Source organism: Callospermophilus lateralis, chromosome 14 (assembly GCF_048772815.1).
Source record: "Callospermophilus lateralis isolate mCalLat2 chromosome 14, mCalLat2.hap1, whole genome shotgun sequence".
NCBI classification, from domain to species: Eukaryota; Metazoa; Chordata; class Mammalia; order Rodentia; family Sciuridae; genus Callospermophilus; species Callospermophilus lateralis.
In genome coordinates, this window is record NC_135318.1 from 100,065,205 (window position 1) to 100,085,823 (window position 20,619).

At 43.9% G+C, this 20,619-nt stretch overlaps 1 protein-coding gene across 1 annotated transcript in view; it reads right to left on the minus strand.

Moving 5' to 3' along the window:
• Window positions 1–16,342, minus strand: part of Rfx8 (regulatory factor X8) — a 71,930-nt gene extending 55,588 nt beyond the window's left edge. Inside the window, exons 1-4 of the mRNA XM_076833772.2 lie at window positions 16,278–16,342; window positions 9,676–9,799; window positions 2,306–2,367; window positions 1,120–1,206 (exon numbers count right to left, since the gene is read on the minus strand). Of these exons, the coding sequence (XP_076689887.1) occupies window positions 1,120–1,206; window positions 2,306–2,367; window positions 9,676–9,799; window positions 16,278–16,342 (338 nt within the window). The remainder of the gene's footprint in view (window positions 1–1,119; window positions 1,207–2,305; window positions 2,368–9,675; window positions 9,800–16,277) is intronic.
• Window positions 16,343–20,619: the final 4,277 nt, after the last annotated feature.

Here is a 20,619-nt window from a genome sequence, read left to right on the forward strand (position 1 = left end):
GGATACCCAAATCCACAGATGCTCAAGCTTCTTATATTAATGGTGTAGCATTTGCTCATAATCTATACACATTCTCACTCTATCTTAAATAGTCCCCAGATTAGTCCTAATACCTAGTACAAGTGCTATGTAAAAAGTTGTTACACCGTACTGTTTAAAGAAGAGGGACGAGAAAAATGCCTGTCTACGTCTGGTATGGATGCAGCCATCATAGGTCTACCCCCACGGCGCACCACCTGCAGCTGGTCAAGTCTGTGGATGAGGAACCCTCTAATAAGTAGGGCCAACAGTGATCTCAGCGCAAGACGACAAGGGCTTAAAGGAAAGAGCAGTAACGGAAAAGAGTGAATCAGGAGAACTGGAAAAAAAAAAAAGCATTAACAGAACTTTGTGACCCAAGGGAGTCAAGGGTGCCTTTGGGGTGACCCTTGGTACAGATTCTGTTTGGTATCCTAGATTGAAATAAGGAAGTTATGTGGCAGAGGCGATTTGGAGGGAGATTATACATTCAGTTTTTTGCATATTGTGTGTGAGGCTCCAGTGGGTCATCTAAATGGAAAAGTCCAGTAGAGAGCTAGAAATAAAATCCTAGGAAGTGGGAGGGCTCAGGACCAGTGCTAATGATCTGGAAGTCATGGATCTGGGGGAACCAATAGATCAAGATTTAAAAAAAAAAAAAAAAAAAAGTTATGAGGTGTATTGGGGGCCAAACAATAGGAAGGTTGACAGTGGTTATCAGAGTAGATCTGCACTCAATGGGGAGGGGAGAGGTTAAGAGACAAGAGTCACTGGATATTAGATAACACAGAGTCCTTTGGGCTAAAGGAAGGTTCCAGAAAGAAGTAGCCAATTGTGTCAGAACCTTTTACAGAAAGGTTCAGAAGAGTAGAGACTCACCCAGGGAAACATGGCTTTGGTAAATGGGACAAGAATCAAAACTTTAAAGTCCACAGAAATGGATTTATCTGGCCAGTAATGTCGCTAGAGTCTAACAAAGCGGTGCTGATCTAGAGCGTTGGCGTGTTTCCCTCCTTAAGGAGGATTCAAGCCAGTGAGACACCACTAAAAACAGGAATGCTTCTAACCCAGGACCCAAGCACCCAAAGGGTAGACACTGACCTGGGATCCCTTTTCTCACCCAGCAGGTATGAATACTGGGCATAGAAGAAAGAAGTCTTCTTGATGTGTATTCCATCATAATGATACCTGAAAAGCAAAAGTTGTCTTTAAAATCACGTCAAACTACTGACAGGTTTTGTGGAAGACACAGAGCGGGACAGCAAAGAAAGACCCGCAGTTCTTTCCTGGGTTTCATCATGGACTCCACTTATTAAGAAAAGCTAACCGGTCCTTCAGCCTGATTAAGACCCATTAGGTGGACAAGCGGCTTTCCTGGGACATCAGTCAAATCAAGGAGCACACAGACTTCATACACAGCAGCCTTGAAATGGGCTTGTGGATCCCAACTCCGCCTTCTCGTGATTGAGCACAATCTGATCTTAGGGCGATGGGATGAGTCATGCCTCCTGCTGCCCTGGGGGTCCTGCCTCCTGACCATTAGCTTTGCTAAGGCCCCCTCCCTTTTCAGAATCCCAGTAAGGAAGCCAGTCTCCCCCTCTGCGGCCCAGGTCCTCCTCTGCTGAGCCCAACAAACAGCAGCAGCTTGTCCAGACTCAGAAGAGCAAAACAAAATGCTTTTGAAGATAATTACTGCCCAATGTTAGGTTTGGCAAACCCTTCCACTGTCTTCAATTCCTCCATGGGTGGCAGGCCCTCCCCTAACTTGGCTTCCAACCCTTCTCACTGATTTTCCATCTTGATTTAAAGCAAACAACCAAGGACAATAATCATTGAGTGACATTTGTGATAAAGATGCACCAGATAACGCTGGAATTTCCTTTCTTAAAACTAAGACCTTGGGCTCTAGCCTCCCAAAGAGAATTCAGATATGCTGATTGGGCAAACACTTAGAAATTTTAGTTCAAAAAGTAATTAAAACCATTCCACTCTTCTGTGTGTGCCATTATTTAAATATTTCAATACAGGCATTTACATGTCTAAACATTTAAAGCGTTAACACAAATATATATACCTAGTGACCTTTGAATTTTCACAAAATTCCTAAGAAAATAGAGATCAGTATTTGGTTCTGAATAATTTCAGACACTAGGACTGAATTTGAGTTATGGACACTATTTGGCAAGAGTTGATGGTTCTGTGTGGCACATATTGTCACTTATTTTGTGATTTTTTTTCCAAGTTCTTGCTTTTAACATTTAAAATCAAACAAAGATTACAAACCCACCTGGCGCTTCCTCTTGTGCCCAGCCTCCGAGTGCCAAGATCAGGGAAAACCAAGCGCACGAGCTAAAAGAAGGAGCCAGATTTAAAGATTCAGTTTAAAAACTGAGAAACAAACTTCCAATTGTGATTCTTACGATGTTTAAATTATGTTTCCTCTATTCTGAATATAAAGAAAATAAATGTTAATAAAATTTGAAAAAAGTCAGGCAAGTTTGAAAAATAAAATATACTTCTCAGCCAGGCATGGTGGCACACGCCTGTCATCCCAGCTGCTCGGGAGGCTGAGACCGGAGGACCATGAGCTCAAAGCCAGCCTCAGCAACAGTGAGATGCTAAGCAACTCAGTGAGACCCTGTCTCACATATAATACAAAATGGGGCTGGGGATGTGGCTTAGTGGTTGAGTGCCCTATGTATATATGTACACTATATATGCATACACACACACACACATACACACGAATACACACTTCTCAGAAGAAAATTGCCATTTAAATCTTGATGTCAAGGAGGGGCTGTACCTCGGTATATGGCACAGTTTAGCATGTATGAGGCCCTTGGTTCCATCCCCAGCACCAACAATAAAATAAGAAAACAAACTCCAATGTCATTCCTTCCAGTCTTTCCCCAACCCCAACCCCCCCACCAAGCCTCTATGTGTGTATGTGTTCTATGTATCTCTGTGTTAAATAATGGGCTTCCTACAATTAGCATGTCTATAGCTTTTCATTCTAGTTTATTCCCTCTATATGATAATCATTTCCCCTTGTCATTAAAAATTCTCTGCAAATGGGACTATTTAACAGACACATCACAGTTAGACCGTCTTGTGAGATGCTGTAATTATACTGTTTTCCTCTTTTTCTAATGTAATAGTTATTTTCACTTTTTATTATTCAATTATCAATCTTTTTCAATCTCAAGGTTTTTTAGGGATTTTTTTTTTAGAGAATTTTTTAATATTTCTTTTTTTTTTTTTTTTTTAGTTTTTGGCAGACACAACATCTTTGTTTGTATGTGGTGCTGAGGATCGAACCCGGGCTGCATGCATGCCAGGCCAGCGTGCTACCGCTTGTGCCACATCCCCAGCCCTGGTTTTATTTTTTGAGAATGCTATTAAACTGTTTAATAACATAACTACTTCGGATTGGACTTCTCATGTTGTCTTGATGTGCTCCTTGTTAGAGGGCACAAATATCACACTTGGTGATCAATAAAAGTCTGCCCCGTTTCCTTGTCAGAGAGGTTAATGACATTCAGGGTATCCAGGTGCATGCTGGGTTGTGGTGAAATGACAAGCTACAGAGCAGGGAAGCCATGATGTTTGGAGCTGGCTAGAATTGATCTCGTTTTTCTACAACCCTCCATAACCGCTCAGCCCCGCCTTCTGCTGGATTTCCTACTGGCTCCCAAGAGCAGGATTTGACCCAAACACTGAAACATCATCATGTCTGGCTCTTCCTACAGGAAGCCAACCCAAGCCTGGGTATGGAGGAGGCGAAATGAAAGATCAAGGCAGGCAGGATCTGCCCCAGGAGTGAAAATGGAGAGGCTCTTTCAGGGAAGAACCAAAATATACAGTAGAAAAACAAATGACAGGAGATAAAAGCCAAAGTTAGTCAACTGTGAATGCAGAATCAACAGTCAGAAGCTCCTGTTTTTAAGACATGCTGACAATTTCATCTCCTCTGACTTGTGCAAATCACTCAAAACCTTCCCATATGTCTAATTGTGAAATAAAATCAAGATGCAAAGAGTGGGCAGCTATAAACATTTGTTAGAAAGCAGGCAGCAGGTTCAGAGGGGAGGTCCTGGGAAATAATCTGGTATTTTGAAGGGAAAAGCCTGATTGTCTGGCAACATAATTATCAGCACATTTTATATTACTGAGTATCTGCAAAGTCAGGATGTCCTGTGATTTCATTTTACGAACAGATATATTATAGTTAAAATGGAAAAAAGAAAAAAAAGGCTTGAGTGAGTACTTGCAAAAAAAACATAATTTAGTTTAAAATTTATATTCTTAATATAGACATCACAAAAACAATAGAAAAAATACAATTATGGGTTGAACATTCCAAATTTGAAACTCCAAAATCTGAAATGCTTCAAACTCCAAAATATTCTGAGCACACCATGAAAAAAAGTGGGAAAATCCACACCATGAAATTTATTTCATGTACAAAATCATTCAACATATTGTTTTAAATTACCTTCAGGTATATATGAAGCTTAAGTAAATTTCATATTTAGACTTGGACCCCATCCCCAAGACAGATCATTCCATACACACACACATGTATTCCAGTGTGTGTGTGTGTGTGTGTGTGTGTGTGTGTGTGTATCTGAAATCCACAACACTTTTGGCCCCAAATATTTTGAGATAAGGGTTACTCAGTGTTACTCAAGTTGTATCCAAGATAAAATGATCTGGTGATAATATATACACACCCAAGATACACCTGACCAGAGCACATGGAAAAGAAAAGTACTAAATGCCTGCAATAATCCAATAAATATCTACTTAGAAATGGCTAAATATAATCTTAACCCAATAGGTTTGTAAGGTTAGGAATATTATAGATATTTGGATAAGAATATTATGAGCTATTATGAGGGATTTGAATTAGTTACAATTGTTTACAGTTCAATGTGGGAAACAAATCCATAGGCCATGTCTGAGAATCCATCCTAGGGAAATTAACACATGACTTACCTTGCTTAGAACAGGGGAAAATTACTAACAACCTATATTCCCAATAAGGGACATGGTTAAATTAATTATGGTGATTCCAATAACATGCATCTAAAAAATAGTTTAATGTGAAAACATTTGTGATATTTTAAGCAAAAGCAAGCATGATAGTGATGGAAGCTAACATTTCATGTGCTTCCTGTAGACACACCAGGATGGTTTTACTCTCTTTACTGTGTTTTCTCATTCCCTTAAAAAGTCTCATGAGGTAGATACTATTATTAATCTTACTATTATTAATGTTGGCATTTTACAAATGATGAAATTGAGGCACAATGTGGCTAAATAACTTTCCCAGGGTTATAACCTAAGAAATTTGATTCTGGATTTGGTGCTGTTAAAAATTACATGCTGGCTGACTATCTATCTATCTATAGATGTTATTGGTATGCTCCAACTTACCAATAATTGAAAAGGCGTGCCCAAACAAAAATAATTGAAAAAGAAACCGGGTGTGGTGATGCACACCTAAAATCCCAGCAGCTTGGGAGGCTGAGGCAGGAGGATCATGAGTTTAAGGTCAGCCTCAGCAACTTAGTGAGGCCCTAAGCAACTCAGGGAGACCCTGAATCTAAATAAAATATTAAAAAGGGCTGGGGATGTGGCTCCGTGGTTAAGTACCCCTGGGTTCAGCACCAGCACAAAAAAAAAAAAGAAAAAAGAAAAAGAAAAAAAAAGAAACAAAAATTTGAATAAGTGTTTAAGACAAATGTGGCCAGGAAGTAGGGGAATAATAAGAGACCCTGCAGGACCCACAGCCTCAAGAAGAGACAAAAATCAAACTGGGAAGGAGAATGTCTTCACAGAGGTCTGTCTATCTATCTATCATCTGTCTGTCTATCTGCCCACCACCCATCCTTACACTGATTTCTCAGTCCATCCATTCACATTGTCTCTTTGTGCCAGGGCAGCAGACAGTGAGACGCACCTCTGGGAACTATTTCCTTGAGCTTTTAGCTAAAATTTAGCTGTAAAACTCAAAAAAAAAAAAAAAAAAGAAGCAAAAAAGAAAAGAGAAAGAAAAAGTTTTCAACTCTACTCACCCACAATGAGGTGGAGTGAGGAAGAAGTGTCAAGGATTTCTTGCGCAAGACCACCCTCTGCCTTGTGAAGGATGAGTGGAAAGGGCAGCTGGGGACAGTGGGAGAGCCACCAAGAGCAGGGCCAAGGGGAAACCGAAATGAAGATGAATGTGATTATTTTCCTGGCTCCTGCTGCTTCCGCTGCTGCTGCTGCTGCTGTGTGTGCGTGTGCGTGTGCCAGTACACTATGCACATGTAGCTCTAACCCTGGACGGTGCAGTCACAGCCCGTATTTACTATCTTCTTTTTAATACTCTCAATTTCCCCATTTCCTGCAAAGGGGACGTATTCCTGTTCTAATCAGAAAACATCAGTAAATGTTATTTTAACAGAGGAAGCCAGCCCTCCGGAAGCTCCCTAACCCATGGAAGACATCACTTGCACTGGGAACAGGCATCACCCATCACATGCCCCATACTGCCAAAAACTGCAGCATTCCGACATCTGTGCAGGAACCGGCTGTGGAATCAACGCCATTCCCAGGGGAGGAGGGAGGAAGTGAGAATTGGGTACTTTGTTGTTTCTCTTGTAAACATGCTTTGGGATCATATCCTTTTCCCCTTCCCTTCCCTTCTCCATTTAGTCACAGACTTGGCAGTCCAGGGTCTCTCCCAGAACTGGCTCAACTAGACCCGGCCAATTGCTAATCAGAGCTTAAAAGTTAGCACCTTGGTGTTTCAGGGAATGCGTTCTTAGGGAGGTATTAGGATGAAAAGTGCAAAATAATAAATACTCTGCCGTTTGTAGCTTCACCCCTAGCTCCAAGATCTTACAAAAATATGGAGAAAAGAGTTTTTGCTCTAAAAGTGAAACAACCTTGTAATCAGATCTTTAAAAGATATGGGAAAAGAAGTTTTGCAACCTTGGAAATGGAAGCAGGGATCATATATAGCCAAAACGTGACCACCTGAAGTCACCCACTTCCCTTCCCTCTAATAAGGCTGGCAGGTGGGTAGATAAGAAAAGGCTGTGGTGCCAGGCTGCCCCAAACTCAGCAAGGCCTTTGATGAAGTCACCTAATGTTCTGAGTGATGAAACAGCAGAACGTGGCCTGGGGAATTCCGGGCTGGGTGGAAAGCCTCGCTGAGAGTGACAAACAGATCTGCTTATAAACATGTGAATTCCACCAGGTGGAGAAGGCTGGACCACCTCCCTGGGATTCCAGAAGATGGTGCTAAGCAGAGCTGCAGGTCCAAACAGGGAGAGGCGAACTGCAAGAAGTGGCAGCTCCTGGGTCCAAATAGTTAACTGCACAATGAAAACAATCGGCTCACAACAACAACATTCTTTAATACTGACGTAGAGTATTTCACAGTTTACAAAGCAGTTTGGGGAGGCCTAGTTTCATTTCAATTCATGTGAAAAAAAAAAAAAATACTTGAGTTATTTTCGTTGACCACAAGCTTAAAGTGAAACACACAAAATGATATGGTAGGACAAAGGCCAAGAGAAGCTCCCTGCTCCAAAAGAAAAGAAAGAGTTAGTGCTGCTGTCTTCCAAGCACACCTGGGCTCTGCTCTTTCCCTTGGGGCCATTTTTAAGAGGAGCATCAAGAAGTTGAAATCATGATGAAGTGCGTGGGCAGGGAGGTGAAGGTTTGGGAGCCCAGAATGTTCACAGTAGGGGAGGGGAGACAGGGAGACGTGAATAGTCATCTCAAATACTTCAGCAGTGGCCGAAGATTCCACCATGTGTCCTGTGATTATCACAGAACTTCCAGCGACCGGAAGTTTCAGGGATGAAGATCTGAGCTGGAAGAATGGATCTACATATTTCAATATTTCAAAAACAAAACCAGAATCCACGGGATTTTTTGCTGATGGGAAGCCACTTGGAGCAACCACCTTGGGCCCTGATGTCACTCAGCTGAACACTCTGTGACTCTGTTAGTTCTCTCCTACACACACATTTTCAAGAAAAAAATCTTCACATGCACACCAGGACGCAGATACATGAGTGTTCACCACGGCAACATCTGGAAAGAGCCCAAACGCAGATCCATGATCCATGGGAGAGTGGGTGTGTAAACTGTGAAATGTTTCCCAGCAGTCAAATAAACTTAGAAATGAATTTTTTTTCCAAAGATTTCAGACAATACTCCTTTTAACAAAGCTAAATGACAATAATGAAAAACAGGCTTTTACTAATACACATAAATGTACTACGACTCTTGACTTCTTTGGTGCCAGGGATTGAACCCCAGGCCAAGCACTCCCTCTCCCACTAAGCTACACCTTTGGCCCCCTAAATTTTTTTTTTTTTTTTGATAAAGGCCAGATGATGATGACTAGGGTTAGGGTTCCCACCAGTGGGGAAGCCAGGGCGATAGGATGGGGGCGGGGGGAACTGGTGATACTGTTCATTTTGGGTAGTGGGTTCACAGATGTTTCCCACATTGTTAAAAATAACTTATCTAGTTCTTTTATCTGTGTGTAGTTCTTTTTAAAAAAATCTTTATCTTGTTCTTTTTGTCTTTTTTATCTAGTTTTCTTATCTAGACAAGTTCTTTTTAACAAATCAGGCCATGCATGCATTAGGGATGAAAGTATTTCACAAACCATTCAATTCTGTCCCCTTGAAGATCACTAAAAAAGGGGAAGAAATAAAGAGAAGAGGGAAGGAGGGAGGAAAGGAGGAAAATGACCTGGCATCTCTATGGCCCAGTAAGCAACCGCCTTTTCACTCAGATTCTTTAAGCTCAAGCTACAGGGCCACCCAAAGGGGTGTGGATGTGTAGGTTGTAAACTGCACCAAGGCGCCTGGCAAGGAGAGGTAGAGATTTTCATCAGCATGTATTCTGCCTGTCAAGCTGCAAATCTGATGTGGGCCCTGTCTGTCCAGGGGAAGAACCCTTTCCCCTTTACAGATTTGTGCTGTCCCCTCACGCAGTCTGATGTCTCTGCCCAGTGAGGGCTTCCTAGAATGAAACCAGCTATACCCACTGGCCCCAAATACACTCCAAAAATGTACCACATGATGGCGTCTTAGATACCGACAGGCTGCATGTATGACAGTGCTCCACAAGTTTGTACTACCTAGTGACACTGCCAGTGTCTTAGCTTTTGTAAGTACACACTATGATGAAATCACCCAACAGCTTCCTCCTTAGCCAGGCGTGGGGCCGCACACCTGTAACCTCAGCAATTCCAGAGGCAGAGGCAGACGAATCACAAGTTCAAGACCAGCCAGGATACTCTAGTGAGACCCTTGTCTCAAAAATAAAAATGAAGGGGGCTGGGGTTATGGCTCAGCAATAGAGCGCTCGCCTCACACGTGCGAGGCCCTGGGTTCGATCCTCAGCACCACATAAAAATGAATAAATAAAATAAAAGTATGTGTCTTCTATAACTAAAAAATAAATATTAAAAAAATAATAAAAAGTAAAATGAAAAGGGCTGGGGATGCAGCTCAGTGGTAGAGCATCCGCTGGGCTCAATCTTCAGTACTGGGAGTTTGGGGGGCTGGTGAACAACCCGGGACTGTCACTTGCTTGTGTTCCCAGTGAAGACAGTCTTGCCAGCTCTTCATAACTTACCTTCCCAAACATTGCTGGGTTGACTTGGTTCTGAGCATTTTGCCCACAGGTCTCCACATAAATCTCATACATGAGACAGCGAGGCACACTGTACCCTTCACAGATGCAGAAATTGTCAACCAACCTGGGGAGACAGCAGGACAAAGAGGAGGAAATTAATACCTATTTTTCTAGAATAGGGCATTCTGATAGAGCCAATGATCAGACAGACGCATGGTGGGATCCCGCTAAATGAAGTCTGTGGGTTATTGAACTCCTGAAAGGCTCACATCCAGTCTACCTTTTGCCTGCAAGCCTGGGCTAAGAATATGAATTATGGGCATTTAGTTGTTGCTGGGCTTTTGCTTTTGTTTGGTTTGGGGTGGGTTGGCATGCTGAAAGCAAGCCCACGTTACTGGGCTCAGCAGACAGCGGCAACAGCACTCAGAGGTCACAGCAGACAGAGGCCATCTGCCTTCACAAGGACAGGAAGATCCATATCACTTCAGAGTTATCTGCCTTCCCCCTCTCCCTCTGTAGCAATGGCTCACGTGGTCCTTGACCCCTGTAACTCAGGGAAGGACACTGTATTTGACTCTTTGAATTGTAACGAGGTGTAAACCGGAAGGCAAGAAAGGAGAGACAGTAGATTTTCACTCTCTTTTAATTTCCTGTTGGGCGCAGAGCAAAAGCAGCATTTAGGTGTGACCTGCAGAACCTGTGACCTCTGCCCTAGGTAGGACCTTCCTGTGCCCAAATGTTCTGGCCCTGGATTGGGCATGGATTTCCTGGTCACTAAGGACTCTGCCTGAGGTTCACAGACCACAACAACCAGGTACCTGATCCACCAGTGGCATGTGACTGTGTGAGGACAATCGGCACAGGTGACCGGGGTCAGAAAGTGTCCACAGTGATGTCAGTCACAACATCACAACCTCCTCTGTTCTGCTTGCCAACCGAAGGTCAAATTTCTCTTCCTTCCTTTAAAGAAATACTCAGCCCTCCTTATCTGTGGCTTCCTGCCCCCGTGGATTCCACCAGCCTCCAGTCAAAAATATTTAGAAAAGGATATTAGATCTGTACGGAACATATGTAACCTTTTTTTTTTCTTTTCACTATTCCCTAAACAAATGCAGTATCACGATGTACATAATGTTGATGTTGTTTTAGCTTCTATAAGTCACCAAGAGATGGTTTAAAGTACACAGGAGGAGGTGTGCAGATTCAGTGCAAGTGCTCTGCCGTTTTCTAAGGAACCTGAGTATCTGCAGGTTTTGGTAACAATCTCCTCTGTAGAGACAGGGATGCCTTTGCACAAAGCAGGGAATTCACAGGAATTTTTAAAGCTGGAAATTTATAGGCAAACACATTCTCCCCTTTCTCACTGATGAAATACAGCTGATTTTCTGGGATGAGGCAATGAAGGCCCAGACTTACTTTCCTGAAGAAACTAAAGAACAGTCACAATTGAAACCCCATTAACTTCTCAAAAAGAAAGAAAGAGAGAGAGAGAGAGAGAGAGAGAGAGAGAGAGAGAGAGAGAGAAAAGAAAAGGAAAAAAGAAAGAGAAATCCACACTATTGAAATTCTTCAATATATTTCATTATGTATATGCAAAGAGACGAGGGAATCTCTGGCCCCGTATGGGTCTTCTGTGGTAACAAATTACCACAGTCCTGAAAGCAGGAGCCCCATGTCGGGTTACAGGGTGGGTTCCTTCCAGAGGCTCGGAAGCAGACTCTGTTCCCTGCTCCCTTCCTAGCTCTGGTGACTGCTGGAAACCTTGGTGTTCTTGGCTTGTAGATGTGTCCTTCCAACTCTCTCTCTCTGGATCTCCACGTGGCCTTCTCGCTGCTTGCCTGAGGCTCTGTGTCGTTTTCTTATAAGGGTACCAGGGATTGGATTTAGGGACCATCCTAATCCAGTACAACCTCAGTTTAGCTAGTTTCATCTGTCAAGACCCTAGTTCCAAACAAGGTCACATTTTGAGATTGCAGGTAGACATGACTTTGAGGTAGATACTATTCAGCTCAGTACAGATCCCCAAGAGGTAGCTTTTCTGAAGACTCCCATATCCTCAGCATGGAAATCTGGCCCTTCAGATACACAATGTTAATTATGGCAAGTACTGCTTCCTTTATTTGGCTCAAGGTGGGGGAGTGAAAAACTCATGCTTCTAGGTGGCATTTATATTTCTTTTTTTGTTTGTTTGTTTGTTTTCTTTTTCCTTTTTTTTTTTTTTTTTTTTTTTTTTAATTTAAGAGACAGGTTGTCACTGTGTTGCTCAGGCTCGCCCTGAATTCCTAGTCAAATGACTTCCTGCCTCAGCCTCCCAAGTAGCTGGGACTACAGGTACATGCCACCACGCCCAACTGTATTTCTTTTGTAAAGACATCACTTGTTGACATATAAAAAACTCTACATCTGAAAAATCATAGAAAAATATTGGCAAAGTTAGGGGAGCTGCAGCAAAACATGACATACATCAAATTCAAACTCACGTCTCTTTATTCATAGTTACTGCAGATTTAGTCAGGGAACAGTGTCCTTAAAAAGAATGGTACAAAATACTAACTTCTTAAAATAAATTCCTATTTAAATTTTTGCTAATTGTTCTTCCTTGTCACAGACACTGATTTGTTTGAGATCCCTAAGAACTTCCATCCTTCTATTTCAAAATGACTGAGTCTGACTGTTAGCTGGATGGACAATAAGGCCAAGTGATATCACAGCCTGAGCATCCCTAATATGAAAATCCCAAATCCCAAGTTCTCCAAACCCAAAACTTTTTGAGCACTGACATGACACCACAAGAGGAAAATTCCACACTGAGAAATATTGTTCCCTGCATAAAACTATCAAAAATATAGTATAAGCTGGACGTGGTGGCACACGTTTGTAATCCCAGTAGCTTGGGAGGCTGAGGCAGGAAGATCGTGAGTTCAAAGCCAGCCTCAGCAACTTCGTGAAGCCCTAAGTAATTCAGTGAGACCCTGTGTCTAAATAAAATACAAAAAAGGGCTGATGTTGCTCAGTAGTTAAGCACCCCTGGATTCACACACACACACACACACACACACACACACACACACACATATATATATATATATATATATATATATATATATATATAATAAAAGTTAGGGGCATAGGGGAAATGTTAGAGAATTATATTGACCAAATTATATTGATATAGTATGTGCATATATGAATAGGTAACAACAAAGCCCATCCTTATGTAGTATTTACAATTATAATGCACCAATAAAAAATGGAAAGATAAACATTTTCTTTTTAAAAATATATATTATAGGGGCTGAGAATATAGCTCAGTTGGTAGAGTGCTTGCCTAGCATGCACAAGGCACTGGGTTCAATCCCCAGCACCACCGGAAAAAAAACCCTTTTTTTGAGGGGGGAGGGAATGAAATTACTTTTAGGTTTATATGTAAGGTGTATATAAAACATAAAATATTTTTGTATTTAGACTTGGGCCCTATCCCCAAGATATTTCATTATGTATATGTAAACATTCCAAAATACAAAAAAAAAAAAAACCCCAAAAATCAGAAATCCAAAACTTCTGGTCCTAAAGATTTCAGATATGAGAGACTTAACCTGTGTTAAGAATAATAATAATGATAAAGGCCTGTGACCAAGAGCCCTTTCTGGATACCCAAATGAAGAAAGGGCCACCTCCGGATCTCAGCCTGTGCTGCTGCTTTGATCCTGGATGCTCTCACAGATCACCCCACTTCTGACCATGGCCATTTCCCCAATGTTCTCAGCCAAATATCAAAGCCTGGCCTTGGCCAGCAGTCAATATCCATCACCTACACAAATGCAGGGTTCAAAAGTTTGTCCTGTTCAGGGTCATGCCTTTTTTTTGGTACAAGCTAAGCAAGTGCTCTACCACTGAACTACATCCCCAGCAACCCCCTGTTTATTTCTATTTTAAGACAGGGTCCCCCTGAGTTGCCCAGGCCAGCTTAGAACTTGCCATCCTCCTGCCTTAGCCTCCTGAGTCACTGGGATTAGAAGTATGTACCACTGGCTCAGGGTCCTGCTTTGATTTCCCTCCAAACAGTGTTTGCTTCAGCTGTCACCTCCACACTTAGAAGAAACCATAATCATGACTATTACAGGACTTTAAACCTCTAGAACCTAGGTTTAAGTTCTGACTCTGTGATATCTGTTAGTTTTGTGATTCAAAGACAAGTAGCTGCTGTGCCTCACCCTGGCTGACACATAGAAGCTTTCGCCATATCATTTGATGTCTCCCACCAAAATGCAGAATGGGAGCCAGAAGGAGAACAATGGAGGTGGCCCAGTATTTGGAGACCTGCTACAGGTGAGTCTGACCTCCACTGCGAGTGTCTCCGAGGAGAGGCTGAGCGGAGAGTGTCAGGTAGAGCATCAATGGTTAAGGGTTTTAAATTTGCCACCAAAAAATCTTTGGTGATAATCATCAAACCTGTCCAAGTTTTAACTGGATCTGATCACTAAACTGCTAGCTTTGCCAAGTATCATGATTTCTCAGGTCTCTGAGTAAGACAAGGTGGGTTGCTAATATCTTGAGAACATTCATGACGCTCTTGTATCTAGTGATAGACAATGATGGCTGACCTCAGGGCACAAGCACCTAGTGGGCTCGCGGTTTCGCCATCTTACCTTTTGGAATTATAGCACCTTTTGGTTCTGTCTCATCAAGAGATACTATCAGTTCTGTAGCTTTTTAAATAAATTTGTATTTTGTTAACAGTCTACAAAAAATATAAAAAAGCCATATTTAGAAAGTAGGAGATGTTACTTAGTCTTTAGGGCTAAATAACCAGGGCTCAGCATGCACAGGAATTAGAGAATCTTTAGGGTTTCATCTAAGGTTGGGAACCACAGGTCCCTCTCAGTCAGAGGTACTAGGTCTGTGTCTATATTACTATTCTCTATTTCTCTGTGCGCCTCAGAGGTCTAACTGCTTCTCTCCCCATTTCTGCAGTCCTTCCTGTCCATGAAAGAGAAGGCTTCGATTATTTCTGTTTCTTGGGATTAACCAGCTTCCTCGACCTCTCCCCCAGGAGAACTTATCATGTACCCAGTGACAATGATATTAATGTGTCTGAGACAGGTGGGGTCCTAACAAAACAATGGAGTGATGCTGAAATGCAGCACTTTAGATACCAGCCAGGCCCCTTCCTGCTCTCTCAGTCAGAAGCCTGAGTATACTTGGGACGTGTGTACTCTTCTGTGCGCTGATGGCTGGCCTGCCCTCACCCTCTGCTGTTCCTCTGGGTACCTCCTGAAGGTACCAAGGCTCTGGGTTACAAGTTTAGGGCTGTGTTGTGAGTGCCAGTGTCCATGATCTGTAAAACATTCCACCTCACAGAACGGATGTCCAAAGCCACCTCCGTGGCAAAACTAAGTCCCTCCTCACTTCCACTGCCCTTCCCTCCAAACTTGAAGATGACCCTGTGGATCAGCGGCCTGTAGGGTTAGGAATCAATGGCATCAAACTTGAATTAATGGGCTTTAGGTTACTACTCTAAAGATTTAGAACACCGGCCTTGTCATTTCACAAACTACAGAGGGTGTCCAAGTATTTTTGAATCTCTAATCCTTCTTTCCAATGTCCAGAGCATAATTCAAAGTCCCCAGATTCTAATTTTCTTAGTGGTGACCTGAAATAGTTGGGAGAGGCATTCTTTGAGAGTTCTTTAAGGCCTGATGCACAATGGGTCCAGGTCTATGACTGTAACAGCAATCCAGGGATGGTATGTAACTCGGAAAAATTTGTGTGTTCAGTGTTTCTTCATTTGATTTTTTGCCCCCTCTCATACAAGATAAGACACAACACAATTTTTCTTTTGGAAAAATGGTAACCCTTTAGGTCTCTGAGGGCTATAATCACAAACACACCCTTCATTTTTCTATTTCACTTGCAGGACTTTTTTTTCCAGAAAGACTTCTTCCCTGAGAAATACTCTTTTTGAAACTTAACAAAAAAGAAAAATATACACTGATGTATAATAGTTGTTCACCTTATAAAACCAAGGTCCCAGGACTGGTTTCAATTATTTTCCTATTTATATGAAGAGCTGCAAACCCATGAATTCCTGGGTCCCAAGGGCCTTAGCCTTGGGTATTTTTCTTTCCAGTTTTTTTTTTTTCCCCCTGACTCTATTTAAATAGCCAGAAGTGAATCTCACAAACAAAGTGGAATGCATTGTTAAGGCTAAAACTCAACTTCGCTTTAAGTTAGAAAACATCCTATTCTGGATCTCCTGGGCAGAGAACCCATTTCCGCAGGGACCCACGCCCACGTGCTTTCGGACGTCTAGGTCTAGGTCCAACCAACAAGCCCCCCGGTGGGGGCCGGCTCCGATTGCTTCCCGGGGAAGTGTGACCCACCACTGGTGGAAAAGCCCTCGTGTGTGTGTGTGTGTGTGTGTGTGTGTGTGTCCGTCTGTCCGGGCGTCCTCTAGACCTGGTCTGGAGCGCAGACGGTCCCTCCAGGTACTCGGCCTTGATCCGATGTCGGGGGCAGCCGCTGCCGGCGCTTCGCCCCCCTTCCCCGCGCCCCCTTCCCCACTCTCTCCGCCTGCGCCCCCGGTCGCTCCGGCCGCTCACCACTGGATGATGCCGCTGTGCAGGCCCCGGCTGCCGGCGGGGGAGGGCGGCACACCCTCGGCCATGGCTCGGGGCGGCCGCAGCGCCCGGGCGGGGAGCGGGCAGCCGGGAGCCGGGAGCCGGGAGCCGGGAGCGGGGAGCGGGCGAGGCTGCACCCGTCTCGCCGCCGCCGCTCCTGGGTGTTTACTTTAGAGCTGGGCGCGCGGGGGGCGCGGGGCGCCGGGGCAGAGACCCCCCCCCAGCCGACCCGCCAGGCCCACGCGCAGGCGCTCGCCCTGCAGCCCGCGGCGCGGGTCAGGGTCGCCTCCCGCTGGATCGTGGGGCTGAAAGGCACAGTGCCAACAGCCGGTGCCCGGTCCACCTAGTGCCAACCAGATCGGGAAGCAGCGAACCAAACCGATGTGGGCCTTTCCCGTGGGGCCGAGGTGTGCGGTTACTTTAAAACCTACTGCCACCTGAGCACCCCCTCCCCCTCCCCCAGGACGGTGGGTGGACTTGGACTTGGGCAGGGGAGGGCGGGGAGCAAGGCCTGGGCACACCGGCTCAAGCCCCCAGCGGGTCCACTGTGCATTCTACTGCTGAGAAGCCCTGGTCCTGAAGCCCAGACCCAGGGAGGGGAGCCCAGGCGAGTCCAGGGTGCAGGACCAGAGGAGAGCTGCTGCCCCCAGTGACCCCCACACCTGCAGCCAGCCCAGTTCTTGTTCGCTGAGCTGCTTACTCTCGCAGAGCCTGACTTCCTTTTCGTGGTCGCTGGATCTTCAGATTCAAGTGTGTTTTGCTTGGTTGGGGTTTGGTTTGGTTTGGTTTTTGTTTTGGGTAGTTTTTGGTGTATTAGGAAGGGAACCCAGGGTCTCCCTCAGGCATGCTGCGGTAACACTCGACCATTGAGCTACACCCCCGGCTCTTATTATTTCATTTATTTGTTTTAATTTGAAACAGGGCTGGCCAAGTTGCCCCAGCTGGCCTGGACCCTGCAATCCTCCAGCCTCCGGAGTGACTCTCAGCAGAGCCCGCCAACACCCCCCCACCCCGACCCTCCAAATGATACTCACTTCTAAGGCCTGTGGCATAGTAAGAATTCAGTCATGCAGCCGTTACAGTGGCTGCTGGCTGATTAAAAGTCTCCCCGTGAGGATTTCTCAATCTAGATGAAAAACATATTTGACAACTCAACAGCAGAAAAACAAACAGCCCAATTCAAAAAGGAGCAAAGGACTTGAATAGACATAGATACAGAATGCCTCTGGAGTACATGACAAGACGCTCATTATCGTTAAACATGAAGGAGGTGGAAATCAAAACCATATCTTGCCCGGCTGTGGTGGCACACCCCTGCAATCCCAGCATCTCCGGAGGCTGATGTAGGATCACAGGTTCAAGGCCAGCCTCAGCTTTTAGCAAAGCCCTAAGCAACTTGCAGAGGCCCTGTCTCAAAATAAAAAATACACAAAAGGGCTGAGCAACTCTCCATCATGTCAGTTTAGGAACCCGATTCCTCAGTAAGACTCCTAAAGCCCAAGAAATGAAATCAAGAATCAAAAAATGGGATGGCATCAAACTAAAAAGCTTCTTCGCAGAAAAGGAAACAAGAATGTGAAGAGAAAGCCCAGAGAACAGGAGAAAATCTTTGCCACCTTCAGCTCAGATAGAGCATTAATATCCAGGACATATAAAGAACCCAAAAACCTTAACACCAAAAACACAAATAACCCCATCAATACACGGGCAGAGGAACTGAACAGGCACTTCACAGAAGAAGAAATACAAGTGGTCAACAAATACATGAAAAAATGTCAACACATCTCACAATTAAAGAAACACAAATTAAAACCACACTGAGAGTTCATCTCCAATCAGAATGGCAATTATCAAGAATATAAGTAACGATAAATGTTGGTGTGGATGTGGGGAAAAAGGTATATTCATAGATTGCTGGTGGGACTACAAATTGATGTAATCATTATGGAAAGCAGTATGGAGATTCCTCAGAAAACTTGGAAAGGAACCACCATTTGACCCAGTTATCCCACTTCTCAGCATATACCCAAAGGCCCTAAAATCAGCATACGATAGTGATACAGCCACATCAATGTTTATAGCAGCTCAATTCACAATAGCTAAGCTATGGAACCAACCTAGGTGCCCTTCAACAGATGAATGGATAAAGAAAATGTGGTACATATACACAATGGAATATTACTCAGCATTAAAGAAGAATAAAATTATGGCATTTGCAGGTAAATGGATAGAACTAGAGACTATACTAAATGAAATAAACCAATTCCAAAAATCCAAAGGCCATACTTCTCTCTGATATGCAGATGCTCACACACAATAAGGGGTAGGGGGAGGGAAGAAGTTCATTGGAGTTCACAAAGGGGAATGAGAAAGGGGAGGTGGATAGGAATAGGAAAGACAGTAGAATGAATGGGACATAACTTTCCTAGCCTTGTATTTGTGTACACGACCAGAGTAACTCCACATTATGTACCACCACAAGAATGGAAAGTTATACTCCATGTATGTATAATATGTCAAAATACACTCTACTGTCATGTATATCTAAAAAGAACAACTTTTAAAAAATCATATCTATTGGAATGTTTTTGTTGTAATTTAGAAAAGTAGAAAATTAGAAGTTCTGGTGAGGATGTGAAGAAATTGTAATGCTTGTTCGTTGCACATGGGAATATATAATGGTGCGGTTGCTATGGCAATTAGTATGATCCAGCAAATTCCACTTCTGAACCTATATCCAAAATAATTGAAAACAAGGACTGAATGCTAAATATGTGCAACAATGTTCATAGCAGCCTTAATCATGGTAGCAAACAAGAGGAAGCAACCAAGTGTCTTCGAACAGATGAATGAATAAATAAAAGATGGTATACACATGCCATGGAATAGTATTCAGCCTTGAAAAACAATGAAATTCTGAGACATGCTACAATGTAGATAAATTTTGAAAATATTGTGCAAGACCCAAAAGAATGGCTCCATTTATACGAAGTACTTACAATAGTAAAATGCATAGAGACAGAAAATAGATGGTGGTTGGGGACTAGTGGGACAGGGAAATGGGGAAATGTGTTTGTGAATGCAGAGGTTCAGTCGTGGAATGATGAAGAGTCCCAGAGATGGGTAGTAAGGACAGTTGCACAGTAAGGTGAAGGCGTAATGGCCCTGAATCGTACCGCTGGAAATGATTACAGTGAGTTTTATGTCATGTGCATTTTACCCTTTTTTTTTTCATTTTTTGAAAACTTTTATTGATACATAATAATGCCTAATAGTGAGATTCACTGTGACATATTCACATGTGCACATAACATGGATTCATATTTTACTGCTTTTTTAAAAAGTCTGACCCCGAAAGCACCTTTATGTAAGAACCATTTCTAGAAGTAGGACAGAGACTCAGTCCACAGACCAAAAAAATGTGCCGACGGCCTCCCAAAGCCGGCCCTAGAAGTCGCTGGGTCCACCAGAGGTCTCCAGGGACTGCACTCTCCCTTCAGTGGGGGCAGTTCCAGGGCAGGGATCCTACGACACTTGTCGAGGAAAAATCTGAGTCCTGAAATTTCTTCTCAGCTGGGTTTCGTGATTCAGGGCTGGCTGCTTTTAAAAGCCATCCAGGAGGGGACAGTTGACCCCGGATCTCTCTCTCAAGGCCAGGAGCTTCGTGCCTCTTGAGAGACTCCCTGGAGGCCCAGAGGCTGGGAGGCCAGCTGGGTGGGTAGGAAGCGGGTTGAATGAAGAACAGGAAGAAGGGAAAATGTCCAGAGGAAACTCTCTGAAGCTGCTCTCTCCAGGTCAGCCCCTTCCTCTAGCAGAGGTGACAGATCCCTTCCTCGGATGTGCTTTGTCCTGACTGCTCAAATCCTGGGCCTCCTGCAGTGGGGTGGGCCGGTCCTGCTCAGTGGTGCCCGGGAGCCCAGGGCCTGGCTCCTCCCCATCCCTCATGCTGTTCCTTCCCAGACCCTTTCCACCCAGGAAACATCCCAAGATGCCCACGCATGTCCCCAGAGACTGGAAATACCCAAGGCGAGAGCATGTGTCGTGTCGCTCGACTTTACACTACTCCTGGTCCTGTGAGAGTCGCACACGTACCGAGCACCCAACAGTTCCAGGCACTGGACCTGACCGTGGAAACACAACAGCGGCACCTCGACCCTCGGGCTGACCAGTGGTCCCTTGCTGTTGACTGCATTGAATGTTAGACACTGTGAAATGCAAATATCACTCATCTTGGCCCAGAACCATTGAGTCCTTTGGTTAGAGGACTCAAGAATGAGGCCAGGCCATGGGGTTGATTTTACACCCCCCACCCAGAGGGCCTGTT